Source organism: Hyla sarda, chromosome 1, assembly GCF_029499605.1.
Source record: "Hyla sarda isolate aHylSar1 chromosome 1, aHylSar1.hap1, whole genome shotgun sequence".
In the NCBI taxonomy this organism is placed as follows: Eukaryota; Metazoa; Chordata; class Amphibia; order Anura; family Hylidae; genus Hyla; species Hyla sarda.
Genome location: NC_079189.1, coordinates 142,098,836 through 142,121,963, shown reverse-complemented (window position 1 = coordinate 142,121,963; position 23,128 = coordinate 142,098,836). Strand labels below are relative to the sequence as shown.

At 41.4% G+C, this 23,128-nt stretch overlaps 1 protein-coding gene across 2 annotated transcripts in view; it reads right to left on the bottom strand.

Moving 5' to 3' along the window:
• Window positions 1-23,128, bottom strand: part of TMEM154 (transmembrane protein 154) — a 98,034-nt gene that overhangs the window by 5,648 nt on the left and 69,258 nt on the right. For both annotated transcript variants that reach the window (XM_056562705.1, XM_056562697.1), the window contains exon 6: window positions 21,908-21,953. In XM_056562705.1, coding sequence (XP_056418680.1) covers window positions 21,908-21,953 — 46 coding nt within the window. The remainder of the gene's footprint in view (window positions 1-21,907; window positions 21,954-23,128) is intronic.

Here is a 23,128-nt window from a genome sequence, read left to right as displayed (position 1 = left end):
TGGAAGGTGCTGCACCTTTGCCTGTAATTCTTAGAGTATTCTGCCCCCACAGACAAGCTCTGTCTAAAACAAAAATCACTTTTTTAGGTATCATGCTAGCATCTAAATCATATAAACATATATTGATATGTTGTACTGATGAAGGGAATCTTTAAATCTATCACCACTGCACCAGCTACACACAGACATAATATATCTTTCAGTTTCTTAAGCACTAATACAGCATATAAAACATTTGTGCTATTCTAATCTGCTCCGTGGCTTTCTTGAAAACAAATCTATTTCCATCAGCACAATGACCTTGCGGCGAGACAACAAGGTGATTTAAGTATATCCCTCTAATGGACTACATTGAATCCGAAGTTCCTGCCTGGGTATGTATCTTGCATAATACAGGTGTCTATTACTCAGGACAGTGAATCTTGTAAACCAGAAATGATGACTCTAATAAGTACAAATCGAACAAATAGTTTTGATCATTTTCACATTTACGGCTGAAAGCGTAAACCTGTATCTACATCCATATACATGGATTTAATCAGCTTCTTGCTCAGAATTAACTTTGGATTGGCTTTTTAGGCTTGATGATCAAACTGTCTGTATTTTAATCAAACTGTAGATAAGATATAGCTGCCACACATTACGAAATGCTTGATATGGTTGGAAATGCTGGTTTCCACCATAGTGTTTTACAACAGGTTGACAGTAATTATAGAAAAGCATCGATCAGTAGGTACGGGAATAGAATTTTTAACAAGTTTACTACACTGTGTGATGGGCCCTCAATGTAGTGCATTGCAGAAAATTATTCCCACTGTGATAATCAAATATACAATTGTCAAGTCAGGTTAACACACTATACATGTGTTTCCAGTCTGAAACTACAGCTCCTAGTAAAAGCTAAGCAGTGCTGATGGGACACAGTCATGTACAAAACTATAATATCAGTGACTCACATGTGATGTCTTTTCTATAGCCGGCCCTTTTCTTCTGAATCTGGTCCAGATCATCGTCACTTCTTTCAGCTACATTTCACCTCTGCCGAATTTGACCCCCAGACAACTTTGGTTCCCCACTTCTGCAGTAGATCCTCATCCTCTATATGAAGACAACAAGGAATGTAATCCTACTATAAAATGCACCTTCTTAATATAACCATTTTACACATTGTGCCCCCTGAATATAGTATTGCCACACACTGTACCCTCTGAACTTAATATTGCCTAACAATGTGCCCTTTCAATATGATCCTGCCACACACACTACCCACTGAATATAACCATTCCACACACTGTGCCCCCTAAAAACAACAGCTTCACATTGTGCATCCTAAATAAAATCAAGCAATATAGACAAGTAGATCTGGTCTGGTACTACTGGAGCATAGAACTCAAGTCACACTAAGACTGCGCAATTAACTGATGCTCAGTTCAATAATTCTAGAGTGCAATATATTCCTTATGAGGAAGTAGAAAAGAAAACAGCATTTCCTATTAGTGGCAAAAACTTCTTAGGCTACTTTCACACTGCCACTGGGCTTCGCCTCAAACTGACGTTTTTTTTTTGTTTTGTTTTTTGTCTTTAGCGGCTGTTAGTGTGAAGTTGCCCAACAGGAGGCATAACGTGCACAGAGGATCCCATTCACTTGAATAAGATTCTCTGACGTCCGTTATTGCGGCCATTATTCCGCAGGAAGATAGCGGGAGAAAAAGATGTTGCAAGCACTAATTTTTCTACTGCTATCTTCCAACAGACCCACTATTGACAGGCAGTGGTGGTAGTGTGAAAGGAGCCTTAAATCTTTGTTTTCTTTAGAGCATCAAAGTACCCTGCAGTGGGGATCTGCTAACAGATGAACAGGGAAACAATCAATGCAACAGCTCAACAGCTGAGCTGTTGCATTGATTGTTCCTCTGTTCGTCTGTTAGCAGATCCCCACTGCAGGGTACATTGATGCACCAAAGAAAATAAAGATTAAAGGTACATTCCCACACGGCGTATTTGCTGCGTATTTGCTGCTGCATGTTTTATTTTCTCTGTTGAAGTCAATGGGTAGGAAAATACGCAGCAAATACGCAGCAAAATACGCCGTGTGGGAACGTACCTTTAAGAAGTTTTTGCAAGGAAAGGTAAGTGCCGTTTTCTTTTCTACTTCACTATAAGGACTACCCTAAATAAAATACTGCAACATACTTGTACCCACTGAAAACAGCACTGTGCCCCCCTGAAATTCATGCAAATACACAGGATCCCCAAAATAGAGGTAAGACTCTTCTCTCCTTTGTAAAAAAAATAAATAAATACTTTAAAAAAAAATGTAAATACTCACCTGTCCAGCTCCTGAAGCAGCGTGATTTAGTAATTACGCTGCCTTATGTCCCACAGGGAGCACAGAATGGTGGTACTAGAAGCCCAGAGCTCCCATATATCACCGGACTCACTTACAATTTATTGCAGCCAGGGAACTGGTTCAGGGATTCTGCTTCTCCCAAACCAGCTGCTATTTTATCAACAGGTTCTGGGGAACTAGAAGGAACCAGATGAATCCCTCTTCTGCCAGCAAGAATCAATTTTGGTCCATTGCCTACAACAGTGAGGGTGGCGCCACTGTAATTGTTTTCTTTTTTTGCCACCACTCCATTACCTGCCAGACAGAAATCCAAAGGGTTTTGGAGGTAGCAGGATGTGGCTATAATTCAGCTGAGAGGGGCTGACCGAGGTAGTCAAATTAAAAATACATTTAATGCTTGCTATGGTATAGTTTAAAGGTGTTATCCACCATAATGTGATTTTAGTACTTACCTGACAGAACTAGGCATTTCCTGTTGCATTTTGTTCTCTAAACTACACATCCCACAGTTTCATGCTTGGAAGTATGAGGTCACTTTCCTTTCTCCCACACATCAGTCACCACACCCATTGAAACAGTGTTTTCTAACCAAGGGACCTACAGCTGTTGCAAAATTGAAGCAGGACTGGCTCCCTCTGATCACCTGACTAGTGATGTCTGGTCTCGATGCACTGCAACCTGGGAAATACCAAGCTATGAGTAATTTTGTATGCTGTTAAAAATAAATATTGGGGCGATAATCACAGAAGAATTGTGAGAAAACTGTCACACACAGGTAAAGACACTATATTATGAACTAAACTAACTTTACAGCCCCTGTAGCATAGTCAAATAGAAAAAAATCCTGGAATACCCCTTTAAGAACACAGTGCATCGCAGCTTGCTGAGTAACTGCAGACTAGTCTGAGTACCTATGCTGACCCCTAGCCTTCTCATGTAATGTTATGGGTAACCTATGTATATTACTGTTAGCCAGTGATGTGCTACAAAGTAGTATATGCACATCTGATAAAAAAAAAAATATATATGTACTTTCTGGTAGGTGGTAAGGAGTATTGTGGATATCAGTCAGATGTAAAGTCTGTATTGCCGGGTCCATTCCGCCTTTTTTTTTTTTTTTTGCCAAGCGGACCCTGAACGGGACAGAGCACAACTGACAGCGTTGGGGCCCAACAGATCCCATTGACTTGAATAGGGTCTGTCGGGTGTCAGGTATTCTACAGAAATTGAGCTGTGAAACAAATAGGACAAGCAATTATTTTCTCTGTTTAATTCCCATCCATCCATGGAGCAACTTTTACCAAAGCATAACAGCCATGTGAACAGGCCCTAAGCTGTTGTTACCTTACAATGGTCTTTCGGGTATGCCTCTATGATACCACAAGTAGCTTTAAGTAGGGTAAGCTATGTTACATCACTACAGTGTTTGTTAGGTGACTTCTTTGACATCACAAGTGGCTTTTGACCAACAGCTATTCCTACTAACTCCTCCATATCACTGCTGATCCTGCTTTCCTCTGACATCTGTAGTAGATATATAGACAAGACACCCCTTCTACACAGCACAGTGGGTTCTGCTGTCTGGATCCATGGCTTTTGTGAATGGCTGGAAAATCTGACCTATCTCAATTGGCATTTCACTGGTAAAACCCCTGTATTATTGAAGTGTTTGCACTGGTTTGCTTCCTAGCCTCCCCCCTTAGTGCAGTGCGTCAAGTACTGTGCTTCTTTTTACCTGTGCCAGGACAATCTGCTCCTTTGGACACCAGGTGAGGATGGCTCCATTTTGTATCTCAGGTATACTGTACGTATTGTACAAGACCATGGAAGTACCTGCCCACTATGTATAAAGGAATTTACGCTTCTAGCAGCTCTTTAGCATACAAAGTTCATCCTAGAACCAATTAATATTGTAACTTGAGGGACCACTGTAGCTTTATAAAAGAAAAGGGCTAAATACCAACATGTATACGGGGCACAATCGGCAATAACGGGTCCTGATGGATCCCATTTACTATAATGGGGTCATTGGGGCGCCGTTATTTTGTAGCGAAAGAAAAAAGATGGAGCAAGCAGTATTTTTCTCCCACTATTCCCCCGGGCTCCCCTGACGGCCGTCACAGTGCCGTGTCCTAACTGCAGTGTGAAAGAAGCCTTAAAAGTCAGGTCACACAGCAAGAAAGGCAGCATATCCGGTTTGGAAAAAAGTCACACTTTGCTTCATAAATATCAGACAAAGAAGGTTCTCCTATAACTACATACAAAGTTGCAAAAATGTATATGCTGTCATTTGTCATACGCACACAGAATATAACCATATACCGATATATGAATCTGCATCAAATAGTGTAAATTTACATATCCATAATGATAAAATAAAGTACAACATAAAAAAAAAAAAACTAATTTAGACTGACCCATAAGAAACTGATGCCAGCCCCTTCTTTGTATCCGCAGCCAGGACATGGCACATCACCTGAATCGTTGACTGAAACTAGGGCCAGGTATATTATGGACACTGAAAACTCACTCAGATATTTACTAATTAATTGCTCTCTATTTGTTTCAAGCTTTATTTTTGATAGGAATTGGTTTTAGTATTGTGTGTAATACCAGAGATGCCTCTTCTTGTTGTGCACTTTTAATTCTAGTGTACTTTACATTTTGCAAAAAGATTTATACAAGTTGGCACTTTTCTTTCTTTATATTGAATACGGTAATTAGAGCACTGCCATTTAACGTATGTAGTCCTGTACATATGTATACCCACTTGACATGATCTGCGGTTTTACTCTCATTAAGATGATGTGGTTGTGGGGTACAACTGCCCTGTAAAATAACTTTTTATAATAGTCAGAGCTGCAGATGGTGCCATACACACATAGCATGCTCTACTGCTTTCTCTTCCATAGAAAACAAGATATTTTTTTTTTTAAATAAAGGTTGGCAATTCAAGCATTATCAGTTCTTTGTATGTGTGAAATTTGCCCTTTTGGGATTTGGATGTATCAGCAGTTGTAGGTGGCCAGTGCTAAAAATAAATTTTTCACCAGCAATATTTTTCATAATATATGCAGTAGGTTACTTCCCATTTAGATTGGAAACTCCACCATTAACAAGCCACTCTTCCTAGGAATGTTACTCAGCAGCTGGATATGTGCACACTGCACGCCTTGAGAGTCAAAGGTGGATGTGGAAAGAGAAGGAAATACACTGCTCATCACTTAGATAACACATCCTTGATCTGAATGAATGAACTAATCATATTTAATACTTTCATCTTTACATAGTTGAATGTGCTGACAACAAAATCACACAAAAATGATCAATGGAAATCAAATTTATCAACCCATGGAGGTCTGGATATGGAGTCACACTCAAAATCAAAGTGGAAAACCACACTACAGGCTGATCCAACTTTGATGTAATGTCCTTAACCCCTTAAGGACGCAGGACGTAAATGTACGTCCTGGTGCGGTGGTACTTAACGCACCAGGATGTACATTTACGTCCTGTGCATAACCGCGGGCATCGGAGCGATGCCCGTGTCATGCGCGGCTGATCCCGGCTGCTGATCGCAGCCAGGGACCCGCCGGCCATTAACCCCTCAGATGCCGGGATCAATACAGATCCCGGCATCTGCGGCAGTACGCGATTTCAATGAATGATCGGATCGCCGCACGGAGGTCCCCTCATCTTCCCCCTTCCGGCTCCCGGCGTCTTCTGCTCTGATCCGAGATCGAGCAGACCAGAGCAGAAGATGACCGATAACACTGATCTGTTCTATGCCCTATACATAGAACAGATCAGTATTAGCAATCAAGGTATTGCTATGAATAGTCCCCTATGGGGACTAATGAAGTGTAAAAAAAAAATGTAAAAGTTAAAGTAAAAAAAAGTGAAAAATCCCCTCCCCCAATAAAAAAGTAAAATGTCTGTTTTTTCCTATTTTACCCCCAAAAAGCGTAAAAAATTTATTTAATAGACATATTTGGTATTGCCGCGTGCGTAAATGTCCGCACTATTAAAATAAAATGTTAATGATCCGTACGGTGAACAGCGTGAACGTAAAAAAAAAAAAAAGTCCAAAATTGCTACTTTTTTAATACATTTTATTTAAAAAAAATTATAAAAAATGTATTAAAAGTTTTTTATATGCAAATGTAGTATCAAAAAAAAAGTACAGATCATGGCGCAAAAAATGAGCCCTCATACCGCCGCTTATACGAAAAAATAAAAAAGTTATAGGTCATCATAATAAAGGGATTATAAACATACTAATTTGGTTAAAAAGTTTGTGATTTTTTTAAGCACAACAATAATATAAAAGTATGTAATAATGGGTATCATTTTAATCGTATTGACCCTCAGAATAAAGAACACACATCATTTTTACCGTAAATTGTACGGCGTGAAAACGAAACCTTCCAAAATTAGCAAAATTGCGTTTTTCTTTTTAATTTCCCCACAAAAATAGTGTTTTTTGGTTGCGCCATACATTTTATGATATAATGAGTGATGTCATTACAAAGGACAACTGGTCATGCAAAAAACAAGCCCTCATACTAGTCTGGCGATGAAAATATAAAAGAGTTATGATTTTTAGAAGGCGAGGAGGAAAAAACGAAAACCTAAAAATTAAATAGTCTGAGTCCTTAAGGCCAAAATGGTCTGAGTCCTTAAGGGGTTAAAACAAGTCAAAATGAGGCTCAGTAGTGTGTGTGGCCTCCACGTGCCCATATGACCTCCCTACAACACCTGGGCATGCTCCTGATGAGGTGGCGGATGGTCTCCTGAGGGATGTCCTCCCATACCTGGACCAAAGCATCCGCCAACCCCTGGACAGTCTGTGGAGCAACGTGGTGTTGGTGAACACCCATCTCTTGATATAATACACTGCTCAAAAAAATAAAAATAAAAAAAAGAGGGAAAACTTAAACAACACAATGTAACTCCAAGTCAATGACACTTCTGTGAAATCACACTGTCCACTCAGGAAGCAACACCGATTGACAATCCATTTCACATGCTGTTGTGCAAATGGAACAGACAACCGGTGGGAATTATAGGCAATTAGCAAGACACCCCCAATAAAGGAGTGGTTTTGCAGGTGGTGACCACAGACCCCTTCTCAGTTCCTAAGCTTCCTGGCTGATGTTTTGGTCACTTTTGCTGGCGGTGCTTTCACTCTAGTGGTAGCATGATATGGAGTCTACAACCCACACAAGTGGCTCAGGTAGTGCAGCTCATCCAGGATAGCACATCCATGCGAGCTGTGGAAAGAAGGTTTGCTGTGTCTGTCAGCGTAGTGTCCAGAGCATGGAGGCGCTACCAGGAGACAGGCCAGTACATCAGGAGACATGGAGGAGGCCCTAGGAGGGCAAAAACCCAGCAGCATGACCGCTACCTCTGCCTTTGTGCAAAGAAGAGCAAGAGGAGCACTGCCAGAGCCCTGCAAAATGACCTCCAGCAGGCCACAAATGTGCATGTGTCCACTCAAACGGTCAGAAACAGACTCCATGAGGGTGGTATGAGGGCCCGATGTCCACAGGTGAGGGTTATGCTTACAGCCCAACACTGTGCAGGACATTTGGCATTTGCCAGAGAACACCAAGATTGGCAAATTCGCCACTGGCACCCTGTGCTCTTCACAGATGAAAGCAGGTTCACACTAAGCGCATGTGACAGACGTGACAGATTCTGGAGACTCCGTGAAGAACGTTCTGCTGCCTGCAACATCCTCCAGCATGACCGGTTTGCCCGTGGGTCAGTAATGGTGTGGGGTGGCATTTCTTTGGGGGGCCGCACAGCCCTCCATATGTTTGCCAGAGGTAGCCTGACTGCCATTAGGTACCAAGATGAGATCCTCCGACCCCTTGTGAGACCATATGCTGGTGCAGTTGGCCCTGGATTCCTCCTAATGCAAGACAATGCTAGACCTCATGTTGCTGGAGTGTGTCAGCAGTTCCTGCAAGAGGAAGGCATTGATGCTTTTGACTGGCCAACCTGTTCCCCAGACCTGAATCCGATTGAGCACATCTGGGACATCATGTCTCGCTCCATCCACCAACGCCACTTTGCACCACAGACTGACTGTCCAGGAGTTGGTGGATGCTTTAGTCCAGGTCTGGGAAGACATACCTCAGGAGACCATCTGCCACCTCATCAGTAGCATGCCCAGGCATTGTAGGGAGGTCATACAGGCATGGGAAGGCCACACACACTACTGTGCCTCATTTTGACTTGTTTTAAGGACATTGGGGGAGATTTATCAAAACCAGTCTAGAGAAAAAGTTGCTGAGTTGCCCATAGCACCCAATCAGATCACTTCTTTCATTTTGGAAAAGGCCTATTAAAAATGAAAGAAGTGATCTGATTGCAACTCAGCAACTTTTCCTCTGGACAGGTTTTAATAAATCTCCCCCGTTACATCATAGTTGAAACAGCCTGTAGTGTGGTTTTCCACTTTGATTTTGAGTGTGACTCCATATCCAGACCTCCATGGGTTGATCAATTTGATTTTCCATTGATCATTTGTGTTTGATTTTACTGTCAGCACATTCATCTATGTAAAGACGAAAGTATTTCATACGATTAGTTCATTCATTCAGATCTAGGATGTGTTATCTTAGTGTTCCCTTTATGTTTTTTGAGCAGTGTTAATTTTCAGCTCTAGTGTTATACGGTCCTACACATCTGCTTACTGAGAGTGCAGAAAATGAATACTAACAACCAGGCGGCTGCTGGTTTCACATTGAACAATACACTGTTACTATAGCAACAAAAGGCAGCATCTGGTTAGTACAACCTAAAATGATCTACACTTGTCTTGCTTTTATTGTGAAGTGGACAGACATAATCAGTGTTGTGGTGTTTTGAGAAGACCTTAAAGGGGTACTCCACTGTAAACATCTTAGGCAAAAGATGTTAGATCGCAGGGGTCCCGCTCCTGGGGACCCCCGTGATCTCCGTGCTTGCAGCTTCCATGTTTGTGATGTCATGCCACGTCCTCTCCATTCATGGGACCCCCGTGATGTCCGTGCTTGCAGCTTCCACATTTGTGATGTCATGCCACGCCCTCTCCATTCATGTCTATGGGAGCCGTCACACCTCCTCCCATAGAGGTGAATGGAGGGTGTGTGGCCGCTGGCATCGCTAGTCATCAGGTACAGAGTGGAGTTCTCTCTGTGCACCGATTGACTGAGGCGCCGCAGCAGAGATTGCAGGGGTCCCCAGCGACAGGACCCCTGCAATCTACAATCTTATCCCCTATCCTTTTGTAATGTCCATCTATTTGTTCATGTTTTTTTTCTGTTTAGGTGTGTATTCACAGATTAGAATGTTCTGTGCAGTTTGCTATTTTCCCTGGATTTGGAATGGTTAATGCTCTAAACCAATGAGAACTCTGGTGGGGTTCTTTTAACCAGAGTTCTCCTGCATTCTGGGCTGGTTATTTGTGCAATACACTTTCATGTCTGCTTGAGCATGCACCTTGTTTTTATCTTGTTTTATTATCCGAGTTTTAGCCATGGTTAAATAGTCTTGTTTATTGTAGATTTTAGTCTGTGTGACACTTGTCTTTTTTTAGGATAATTTATGTCCGTTCTGCTTTGTCTGTGTTCACACTGTGTTAGTCTTGCTTGTTACCTGTGGTCTTTATGTTTATAGTTCCTGTTTGGTCCTGGAGTCTATTCAGACTCATCCAGTTCTATCTAGTGTTTCCTGGAGTCTATTCAGACTCATCTGGTTCTGGTCTAGAGTTTTGTGTTTTATATTTCTGTTTCCTACTAGGTCAGCATCCTGATCACACGATGGAGTGTGCCCGCTGGCAAGTAGTCAATTGTGGAGTGGGTGTCCAGTTTGTTTCTGGTCTGTGTCCCAGTATGAACAGTGTTTTATGTTCCTGATCAGTTTGGTGTTTTTGCATTCATTTCTTCCTTTCATCCCCAGCATCTCTTGGATTCTGCTGTATACTTGTTGCATACCTTGTCTTGTTCGTTTTATCATGTCTGCTGTTTATCTGGATTCTGGTTTATAAATTTTTTGTTAATACACTATATTCTGCCCTGTTTGTTAGTTTATATTCTGTCTGGTATATATGGTTGTCTGGTAGTTTTACCGTTCTGTTTCTGGCCTGTGACCTGTGTATTATTTGTTCTTACGCCACTGCACTTTAGCGCAGGGAGGAACCGGCTCCAAGTTGTCGTTCCACCTTTTAGGGTGGATGGGCAAGTAAGCAGGTAAAGTTTTTCTAGGATAAGATGTTTGCAGGGAAAGTTTTTCTAGGATAAGATGTTTGCAGTGGAGTACGCCTTTAATGTTATAGACAGGGCCACCATCAGGAATTTTGGGGGCCCATACAGCTGAAATGCCTTGGCCCTCAACTAAGACTCTACCCCCCGCCACATCAGTAACATGTTTTTCCTGATCTTAACATTATTGAGCCACTATTACTCAGGATCAGTACAGGATAAGCAATGTAATATACTGTATGTACACAGTGACCCCACACAGCTCTGGAGTATAATATAGGATAAGTAATGTAATATATGTACTCAGTGACCCCACCAGCAGAATAATGAGTACAGCTCTGGAGTATAATACAGGATGTAACTCAGGATCAGTACACAATAAGTAATGTAAATGTATATATACACAGCAGAATAGTGAGTGCAGCTCTGTAGTATAATACAGGATAAGTAATGTACACAGTGACCCCACCAGCAGAATGAGCACAGCCCTGGATTATAATGCAGGATATAACTCAGGATCAGTACAGGATAAGTAATATATGTACATAAAACCCCACAAGCAGAATAGTGAGTGCAGCTCTGGGGTAGAATACAGAATGTAATTCAGGATCAGTAATGTATTTGTACAGTGACTCACTCCACACCAGCAGAATAGTGAGTATATCCCTGGGTTAATAACATCTGCCCCTTGGGTTATAACATCTACCCTGCACCTCACACCCCCACGCCACACATAGATACAGTATGTCATTGTCACCTAAACTTCACCTATAGAAACTTTGAAAGTCTCCCTCCCAGGTTCAGGTTAAGTCAGTGGTGGTGCTCTCTCCTCTCCTGGGTGCTCCGCTTTGGCGACATGAAGGCTTCTCTGCCACTAGCCACAAATCTGCAGAATTTGCCAGGCAAACATTTAAGGTTCCTCGTGCCAGCCCCATCCTCAACTCTATACAAAATTCCCATCTGTAAAGCCCCACACAGTGTGGGTTAACAGGAGACCGATGAGGGGTCAATGAGTTAAACATGTACCTTAAGTCCAGAGCTGTGTCCCTCCAAAGATCATCTTCTATCTCTGCTGAATTGCACACAGGAGGCGGGCCTGCCTGGTGAATTTGAATATTCATTGGCACTGTTCATGTGAGCGCTCAGTAGGTGCAATCACTCACCTGACCAGCACCAATAAATATTCAAATTCACCCAGCGGGCCCGCCTCCTGTGCTTAATTCAGGGGGGATAGAAGAGGATATTTGTAGTGACACAGCTCCGGATTACAGGTACGTATTTAACTCATTGACCCCTTAATGGTCTCATGTTCACCCACACTGTAACCCAGTGTATTGGGTTCAGTGTGGGTGAACAGGATGACTGTTTTCCTTTAATACAGTGGAACAAGGTGCTGGAATTTATCCTATAAAATCTTACATATGTCTATACAGATGGAGGCCTGGGGTAGCAAAAAACGATTGCTTAAAGGGGTACTCCACTGCCCCAGAATTCGGAACATTTTGTTCCAAAAGCTTGGAGAGGGCAGCGGGGGTCGTGACATCCCAGCCACACCCCTTATGATGTCACGCCATGCCCACTCAATGCAAGTCTTTAAGAGGGGGCATGACTGCACAACCCCGCCGCCCACACCCAGCAGTCTAAACAAACGCTGGGTGCTACACAGATACATGGATAGGGGATAAGATCTCTAGGGGCAGAGTACCCCTTTAAGGCTGCCTTTGGTCATCCTAAGCAATCGAGCGCCGAAAACATAGATTAATGTAATGCAATAGCATTACATTGATCTATGTAAGCCATCTAATGATGGTAGAGCATGGCATTGAACAAACTTTTTTTTCTCTTTCATGTTTTTAATTTTTCTTTTACCTTAAACTGTCTCCCCTTACATGGTTCAGCTGCCACTGCTGAGTTCAGTATGGAGTTAGCAGAGCAGGGAGATAACATGACAGCAAATCCATCAATATTTGCTTGGAAGTCTGATGACAAAATAAAGGAGACAGAACTCTAGTGGCAGGTGTTTTTTTTTAAACATGTTGTTCACATCTTTAGCAAACATATTTTTCTCAAAAGTATGTTAAGAAAATGTTTATTTTTTTAAAGCAGTATTAAATAAAAAAAAAAAATAATTCCTAAAGACAGTAATGCTTTAAATGGAAAGCTCAAAAAACATAAACGTATACCTAACAATCCATTTTTTTTTTATATACGTTTTACATTTTTTGTACCTTATTAATTGTGCTCAGAACATTATATGAACAGGACCTTACTTTTGGTGATTTTTTTGGTGACATATTTTTTGGTAATTTTTTTTTCCCTAATTTTTCATTTTACTATCCACTGTATATTTTAAAATAATCCTGAAATCATGCAGTTTTTTTCATTCTGGCACTGAGCCATATAATAGGCTGACACTTCCTGATCTTAGTCATGTCCTCCTTTTTATCACAAGCAGGATTACAGTGAAAGATGATACCAGTAGACCGATAAGACAAGATCAGGCCATTCACAATAGATGATGGTCTCAGCTCATCCTCTTCCCTTCACTGCACAATGGTCTCTGCAAAGAAAATGCCTCGAAATCTCTGACAAAGAAGTCAGTCCACTCTACTCTATAGTTTCCTTTGTACATTGGGCTGCTGCAGGGATGGTGCAAGGATTTTAGCAACCTTAGGCAAAAGCTAATTTTCCGCCCATTGACCCGCCCTTTGACATGCCCCGCCTTACTACTGGGGAAACACATTGTAACAAGCCTCCTCCTCATGTCATTAGCTTACTACTTGGGTGACACACTATAAGAAACCTCCTCCTTATATAATCTCTTTACTACTGGGGTGACACACTGTAACAAACCCCCTCTCATGTAATCTCCTTACTACTGGGGTGACACACTATAAGAAACCTCCTTCTTATATAATCTCTTTACTACTGGGGTGACACACTGTAACAAACCCCCTCTCATGTAATCTCCTTACTACTGGGGTGATACACTATAAGAAACCTCCTTCTTATATAATCTCTTTACTACTGGGGTGACACGCTGTAACAAACCCCCTCTCATGTAATCTCCTTACTACTGGGGTGACACACTGTAACAAACCCCTCTCAAGTAATCTCCTTACTACTGGGGTCACACACTGTAACAAAACCCCTCCTCATGTCATTAGCTTACTACTTTGGTGACACACTATATGAAATCTCCTCCTTATGTAATCTCTTTACTACTGGGGTGACACACTGTAACAAACCCCTCTCAAGTAATCTCCTTACTACTGGGGTCACACACTATAACAAGACCCCTCCTCATGTCATTAGCTTACTACTGGGGTGACACACTATATGAAACCTCCTCCTTATGTAATCTCTTTACTACTGGGGTGACACACTGTAACAAACCTCCTCCTCATGTAATTACCTTACTACTGGGGTGACACACTTTAACAATCCCCTCTCAAGTAATCTCCTTACTACTGGGGAAACATACTATAACAAGACCCCTCCTCATGTCATTAGCTTACTACCGGGGTGACACACTATATGAAACCTCCTCCTTATGTAATCTCTTTGCTACTGGGGTGACACACTGTAACAAACCCCTCTCAAGTAATCTCCTTACTACTGGGGTCACACACTATAACAAGACCCCTCCTCATGTCATTAGCTTACTACTGGGGTGACACACTATATGAAACCTCCACCTTTTGTAATCTCTTTACTACTGGGGTGACACACTGTAACAAATCCCCTCCCTATGTAATTACCTTACTACTGGGGTGACACACATCAGGTGGGTGTTAATGGCGGTGCTGCTAGCTGAGCTGGTTGAGCTGGCTGTCTAACTTTCTTGAGAGCAGCGTCCCCATCCACAGGGCGCTCTAGGCGGCTGCCTACTTTGCCTATAGGCAGAGGCAGCCCTGGGCTGCTGTAAAGTATATCTCTAAATACTGTTTGCTGACCAAGCTAAGGCATTTGCAGTTTACAGTGAAGCTCAGGCATTATGACTGTCCTTTTGATAAAGTAAAAAAAAAAATAATGAATACAGAAAATGCAAACAGATTAGAAAGAAAGAACATTTTATCATGTGACTTTAATGAGTAAAAAATATCTAGGTGATACATTCCATTTATTCCGATTACATTTATACAAAACTACTACATGGAAAGGGACGCAGGTATTGCAGCATAATGACAGGTGACCTTCATACCCCAGATGCATTATGTCCAACATTACCTAAACTCTATGCTTAATTCCCAAAACACATCTATCAGTGGTTTCTATTAGTGTATTGATTTGAGTGAAGCAAACCATATAATAGACTACAGGTCTATTTGGGCCATTAAATCATACTAACAGAACAGCTGAGTGTGGATCGCATCTTCCCGCATAAGATGTATAGCTGAGCAGCCTGCCAGTATGGGGGATTTTACTAGAGATATATTCTGTGCATGCAGCCTTTTTGTGACTGATGTTGAAAACAAGCCTAAACGCTGCATGCATTGGAAACGCTGGGCTCTTATTGGCATTTCTGCCTAGACCAGAGACAGCAGCACAAAGCTAATGGAAGGATGCTATATAGGATGCAATTGACTCTGCGCCAGCCTGTGCTCCAGCAATCTTTATAAAATAATTGCCTAGCAACAGGGGTGCGCTGTAGATGGAAGGATTGATTTTGTCTTTAATGAATCCCATGGAGGAGGCAGGAGGTTTGAAAATTGGCTGGAAATACATTGTGGGTGCCAGTCTCTCGGGCTGCTGTTTTTCAGACACATAATAAGGACTTGTCAAATATGACGTGCTTTCTAAAGCGGCGTAACAATATTGGCAAGACATTGTCTTCCTTCACACGTTACTGCGAGATTAAACATTTGCAAGGATAATGAAGATATTATCATCCATTTCCACTTCTGCTCATATAACAGATAATAGAGAACATTCATGGCCAGAGAGAATATGGGTCAAAGTGGGAAAACTTGAAAGTATTAAGGAATGTGTAAGAAAGCTGCGGTACTAAAATGATTTCCTTAATTATAGCCCAAGAACGGATTGATTGTGTAGGCACTAGAAGCCCCGAAGCATGCCACATTCTATTATCATCCTAGGCAATAAGAAGCCATAAAGAGGAGAATCCAGTGTATTTCAGACACATGTATCAAATAAAAAGATTACATTTCCAGATGGGGCCATTTTCTATGTATGAGCAGACGTCAGACCCTCGGTGAATGTAGATGGCTGGATGAGAGAATGCTGGTGCAGGTGCACTTGGAAAACCAGACGCCATTGATATCTCCTATCTACACCTTGCGGATTTGTTGTCACACATCGGGTGAATATTCTATGTTGGATTCGTGTACTTTGGATTTATCATATATGAAGAAGAATTGATGCATATATTAGCGTATGTGACTATTTCTTTTCACTGAGAGTATACTGGAATTTGAGCACCCAGCCACTGCGCTCCTCACCCTGATACCACCTGTCCCATATTTTCTATTGAAATACTCATTTTCTTTACATGGTCAGTGTGGGATAGTATTATAGGGGGAGATTCAGTAAAGGGGTACTCCGGTGGAAAACGTATTTTTTTTTTTTTTTTTTATAAACTGGTGCCTGAAAGTGAAACAGTTTTGTAAATTTCTTCTATTAAAAAATCTTAATCCTTCCAGTATTTATCAGCTGCTGTATACTACAGAGGAAATTCTTTTCTTTTTGTAACACAGTGCTCTCTGCTGACATCACAAGCACAGCGCTCTCTGCTGACATCTCTCGTTTTTAAGAACTGTCCAGAGCAGCATATGTTTGCTATGGGGATTTTCTCCTACTCTGGACAGTTCTTAAAATGGACAGAGATGTCAGCAGAGAGCACTGTGCTCGTGATGTCAGCAGAGAGCACTGTGTTCCAAAAAGAAAATAATTTCATCTGTTAAACTTTCTGGCACCAGTTGATTTAAAAAAAAAAAGTTTTCCACTGGAGTACCCCTTTAAAACTTGTTCAGGGGAAAAGTCAACCAGTTGCCCATAGCAACCAATTAGATCGCTTCTTTCATTTTTTTTTTTTTTTTTTTAAAAGACCTTTGAAAAATAAAGGAAGCAATCTGATTGGTTGCTATGGGCAACTGGACAACTTTTCCTTAGCACAGGTCTTAAAGGGGTTATCCACTATAAGGTGATTTTAGTACATATCTGCCAGGCTATCTTTTTGTGAACTTGATATTTCTGAACTTGATATTTCCTTGATAGTTCCATGTTTGTAAATGTGAAGTTACATTCCTCCCTCCCACACATCAGCGACCCCACCCATTGCAGCACAAATGAGCTGCATCCATTCAAAAGACCAGTGTGTTTTCTAACCAGGGTGCCTACAGCTCTTGCAAACAAATCTCTCTCCCAAGCAGTGGTCACTCCACCCATTGAAGCAGGACAGGCTCCCTTTGCACAACTGACTAGTGATGTCAGGTCTCAACACACTGCAACCTGGGAAATCCTGAGACCTGAGTAATTTTGTATGCTGTTAACAATAAATATTGGGGCAAAAATCACAGAAGAATTGTGAGACCACCACAGATACAGACACTATATTATGAACTACACTAACTTTAGAGCCCCTGTAGTATAGTCAAATAAAAAAAATTCCTGGAATAACCCTTTAATGAATCTCCCCCATAGTTTTCTACCTGAAACACTTAGGGAAAGATTTATCAAAACCTGTGCAGAGGAGAAGTTGACCAGTTGCCCATAGCAACCAATCCAATCGCAACTTTCATTTTAAAAGGCCTCTGAAAATAAAAGAAGCAATCTGATTGGTTGCTATGGGCAACTGGCCAACTTTTTCTTTGTAGGGGTTTGATAAATCTCCCCAAAGATCTAGTGATGATGTATAGATTAAAAAAAAGTTTATCTTGCCATAATAAAAAATGAAAGTTAATATTAAATGGACAGAGGTTGGTATATTAAGATATCTATAAGATGATCTAGTACTTTATTTATGAAGCCCCCCCCCCCCCCAATCTGATGAGCGAATAGGGAGCAATAGCTCTCGTGTTGTGGTCAAGTAGGTGAACCCTATATGTTCTCTTTGTACCAGTATGGTTTATGAAGGGCAAGAAGACAAGTCTCCTGGTATGAACCAGTCGTGTTACAGAACTACTTTTCTTAAAGGGGTACTCCCATGGAAAACTTTTTTTTTTTTTTTAAATCAACTGGTGCCAGAAACTTAACAGATTTGTAAATCACTTCTATTAAAAGATCTTAATCCTTCCAGTACTTTTTAGGGGCTGTATACTAAAGAGAAATCCAAAAAAGAAATGCATTTCCTCTGATGTCATGACCACAGTGCTCTCTGCTGACCTCTGATTTCCTTTTTCAAAATTTACTTGAAAAAGGAAATTGCTCATTTCCGAAAAGCGTCAGACAGGTGAAGTCTTGGCGCTCACAGGTACCTGAGGAGCAGTCATTAAACACCGGAGGTCCAACCCCGGCTTCTTCTCTATCTCAAGTTCGCTGGTTGCAGATGCCACTGGCCGGGGCGTTCTCGTAGCACGTGAGCATTGCATCAAGGAGGATTTCATCAACGATCGTATACAGCGCAGGAACCACTTTTTAAAGATACAGCACAAAGACCCAGACCACTTCAGACAACCTCCATCAAGAAGGAGATTGTCCATCATACTCAGCAAAAAATTAGGTAAAAGAATCATTATCCATATACATTTGTTCCATGCAGTTTTATTTTATTTTATAAATTATCAAATCAACTATTGGGGTAACAGCAGTTCCTACAATAGTACATCATAATAGCGCTAATACCACTGAATAAATTTTTTTCTAGAAATACTCAACAATTTAACAGCGGATCTGTTATAGTGGTATAAAAGCAGCTTCAATAGTATATCCAGGAGCGCCGGTGTTTTAAATTCAATTTGATATATCCACATATTTGTAAATTACCTCTATTTAAAAATCTTAAACCTTCCAATACTTATCAGCTGCTGTATCCTCCACTGGAATTTCTTTTCTTTTTTTAATTTCTTTTCTGTCTGACCACAGTGCTCTCTGCTGACACCTCTTTCCATGTCAGGAACTGTCCAGAGCAAATCCCCATAGCAAACCTACCAAGGCAGGATAGGTTTGCTATGGGGATTTGCTCTGGACAGTTCCTGACATGCACAGAGGTGTCAGCAGAGAGCACTGTGGTTAGGCAGAAAGGAAATTCAAAAAGAAAATAACTTCATGTGGAGCATACAGTGGCTGATAAGTACTGGAAGGATTAGGATTTTTAAACAGAGGTAATTTTCAAATCTTCTACTTCTACTGAGGAAAGGGCCATCATTATAAAGTTTCCTGAAACGCGTCTAGAAGCTTAAACTAACGCATCATTAACGCACCACTGGCATTTGGAACATCTATCAGCGAACATTACCACTACAGGAAGTTTAACATCGCTTTCCATACAACGGCTGCAACCTTTATCCATCCAGCCCACCTACCTGGCTGACGTCAGACGCCAAGTCTTTCCATGAGGTTCATCCATCGCATGTCTATAAGCTGTGTCTTATCCTATCATCACTAGCGGCTTCCATATGGTTGGTGGCAGGCAGACCAGCCGCAAGAGCGCATGCCAGCGCCTACATTCAGCGCGCTCAGACCCCACTCTGGACGGGTGCTTGCCGGCACCAATCCTATGGCAAGTTTCATCTGACTATTCCATATGGCTGGTAAATATACTCTTTATTGCTGTCCAATACATGGACCAGAGTCTACACATATTAACGTCTGTGAAAAGCGGACTGTGAAAAGCTTATATTCTGAATTAACAAATGCCGGACTAACGAACTCTATTTCCAATCACTGCACACAGTGGTGCTGTTTTAAGTCCTATGTTTTAACATTCATTTATTGCATTTACCTCCACACAAGGGCCCTGTGAAAGGAGGTTCTACAACATAATTTACTTGTTATTCGTATTTTTAATAAATTTATATTGTTTTCATCATATATTTGAAGCTTGGTTCCTTCAATTTTTCATCATGTATCAGGCTATCCGATATTGGGCTTGAGGTTATCGTTACCATTTCTTTTTCCCTTTTTCAAATTTACATTACACCTAAGGTGTAGGTGTTCAACCATATTGTACCTCGGCTAGTTTATTGTGACCCGCACTCAACTCCTTTTTTCTAATTTTCAAATCTGTTTAACTTTGTGGCACCAGTTGTTTAAAAAAATAATATGTTTTCCAGTGGAGTACCCCTTTAATAGAGTATTATTGGGGTGTTGTATATAGGTTTCCCGTTTTCCTTTGCAGTAGGGCAGATATAATATGAGCTCTTTACGCACATTCTGAATTACCTGGTGGACTTATCAAATTAAAGGGAACCTGTTATTTAAAAAATGCAGTCCAATCGGCAGGCATCTTGATATACCAGGAGATGCTGAGCATTTATTGATATATAGTTTTGTCGTAAAAGGTCCAGGGCAACTACTAATATAATGGTGTAAATCTTTGCTTACTCTGGCTAAGTAGTTATGTGAGTGATCCTACTCATCGATTGACAGCTAAATGTGCATATAGAGAGAGAGCTGTAAATTACCTAGGAAGACCGCCCATATGACTACTTAGCCCAGAACGAGCAGAGATTAGTCTGTAACTATCAACTGGGAGTATAGAAGTTTCAGGAATTGTCAGACAAAGGGGGAGATTTATCAAAGGGTTCAGACAGTTTTTTCCCATCTAAATTTGTCGCACAGAAAGTCGTAGTCTAAATATGTGCGACTTTTTTGCGACTTTTGCTCTAGAGGATTTTTAGAACAGGATGCATGCTAGTCTATTTTAGACAGAAAAATGCATTGGAAAATGCATTGGTGCTGAATTTATCAAAAGCGACTTTTCAGCGACAAATCACATCGGCTGAAAGTACGCCGAAATGTTAGACCATGCTGGAGCAGGTTTCAATACAGTCTAAAGCATAGATCATAAAGTCTGTGTGCAGAATTTATCTAGAGCCGTGCATCTTTTGATAAATTAGGCGCACAATAGACCAGCCTAACCGTCTGTAGCTTTGTCTATATTGATGCGGGACATAGACAGATTTGATAAATATCCCCCAAAGTGTGCAGTGTGAATCCAGGAAAAAGCAAAAGATCCAGTGCCAAGTAATCCGGTGGTGATATTGACACATGTGATCAAATACCATGTTAGTACATCTACTGAAGGGGCTTCAATGCCCTGAAAAACATTATGTTTGGCTAATAAAGTGTTTGATGGTGAACATCATTTGAATCTGTGTTAGTGGATCGCGCCAGTAACCCGGCTTTCCTTAGTTTTATCCCTGATCTTCTACAATTTTGCGGTTGGAGTCCATCCTAGCTAATGCCCAGAGGCAGCACCACGCTATTCATGCTATTATTTAGTGGTGTCATTTACACAACTTAACCAGGTGAGCGGATTGCTGTAACTCTATGGAATTATACTTACCTGAATATGTTCTACTGGTTTGGCGATATTGCCCTATGAGGAGCTCTGACTATTTTTTTTATAGATACATGTGATCAAATGGCATAGAGTAAGGAGAGTCTTACTCTGAGGAAAAACTAGGTGCAGCTTAAAGGAGTACTCCGCGATATAAAAACTTATCCCCTATCTTAAGGATAGGGGATGAGAGTCAGATTGCTGGGGTCTGACCACTGCACTCCCCCCTGAAATCTCCTGTTTGGGGCCCCTGGCTTTGCTTCTAACTGAAGCATGTCGACCACCACACAAAGCGGCTCTATGGGGGAGCCGAAGATTCCCGAGTGTATTGCTCCACTCAGCGATCGTTCCACCCATAGAAGTAGGCAGGCTTCTTTCAACACCTGACCTGCAGTCTCGGCCCGCACTGCAACCTTGGAAAAGCTGAGACAACACTCATTTTGTATGCTGTTAAAAATAAACAATCGGGGCAAAGCTTACATAAGAATTGCAGGACCATCCATCAAACACAGGTACAGAAACTATATTATGAACTACACAAATTTTACAGCCTCTGTAGCACAGTCAAATAATAGAAAACCCCTTAAAAAAACTGTTATAGATTGGCTTAGTTATTACAGAATATAGGACTGCTATGCCTGAAAAAGTTTATCAATAGCTTCAAACATTTTAGTGTTTACCATAAAAATATCAAATCAAGAGCCGAGCTGCCATATCTATGTATTATTCTCATCACTCTTCATACTGACCATTATATATGAATTGCTTCTAGCCAGATTGGTATCTAAAGTCTTCATTTGGTTAGAGCCACCTAGTGATTTCATGACGCAAAGTGTATCTTACCTTGTGTGAACTTTGTTCTCTTCTTCAAGGGTAGACAAGCGACAGCCTGGAAACACAGACAACAGTTTTATGTCATTCAGTATTGTATATTAGAAGAGCTACAATAGAGAGTGTACATTATATGATGACACACTGGTGGCATGTCATGTGACATCAATGTTTAGACACTCTCTGATGCCTAATAACATTTGTTTGTACTTTCATTACTGTACTGTATTCATTATAGCTTCAAACATAAACAAATCGCCAAATCCAGAAATGTATCCTTTAGTTCTTTAGTGGGATATATACTTCCTTTTGTCCGTGAATCTCAAACGTTTTATTGTTTCTTTCTTTTTTTTTTTTTGTACTTCCATTTCCCTGTTATGACTTGTTGACACTTTATTTTAGCCCCATAATGTCAAATTATCTGCAAAAAACTTTAGTTGGGAGAAAGTCATGAATCTACATTTACCTATTGCCCATCTATCCCTAACCTCCTCCCTGCCTTTAAATTAATTTTTTTACTATCTGAGAAATGCCTTTTTGTCTACCTGGTAGTGTGTTCACTTACCAGGTAGACAGGCAGACTTCCCAAGCAGGCGCGACGTCGCTGATGCCTGCTGGGGGGGGCTGACTTCTGCCCTTAGCTCATCTATACAGGTTGCCTCCAGCTGTTTCACCACTACAACTCCCAGCTTGTCCTGACATCTATTGGATGTCAGGGCATGCTGGGAGTTGTAGTGGTGAAACAACTGGAGGCAGCCTGTGTTGAAAACAAAAACTTTATGGCCGCAGCGCTACCCTGAACCCCGCTCTCAGTCCACCGAACCCTGCTCTCAGTCCCCTCCGAACCCCTCTCTCAGTCTCCCCCCTGAACCCCACTCCCCGCTCTCAGTCCCCCGAACCCCACTCTCATACCGAAGTGCAGGACAGCAGCAGTGGCGTATATGCCGGGAGGCGGGGCCGGCGTGTGAGGCCAGGGAGCCAATGCGCGCATCCTTTTCTCAGTGCACGCTCCCACCTGTCTGATTGACAGGCAGGGAGCGAGCACAGGCTGACTGAATTAGAACTGATTGCCCGGCTGGCATCGGTCCTAATTCACTAGTGACATCATGTCAGACTGCAATCAACCACTTGGAGGGAGACCCCTAGTGGACGGTTTTTAAATGTAAATTAAACTATTTTAATGATAAAAAAAATAATGAAAGTATATTAGAGATAAGTACTACAACATATAGA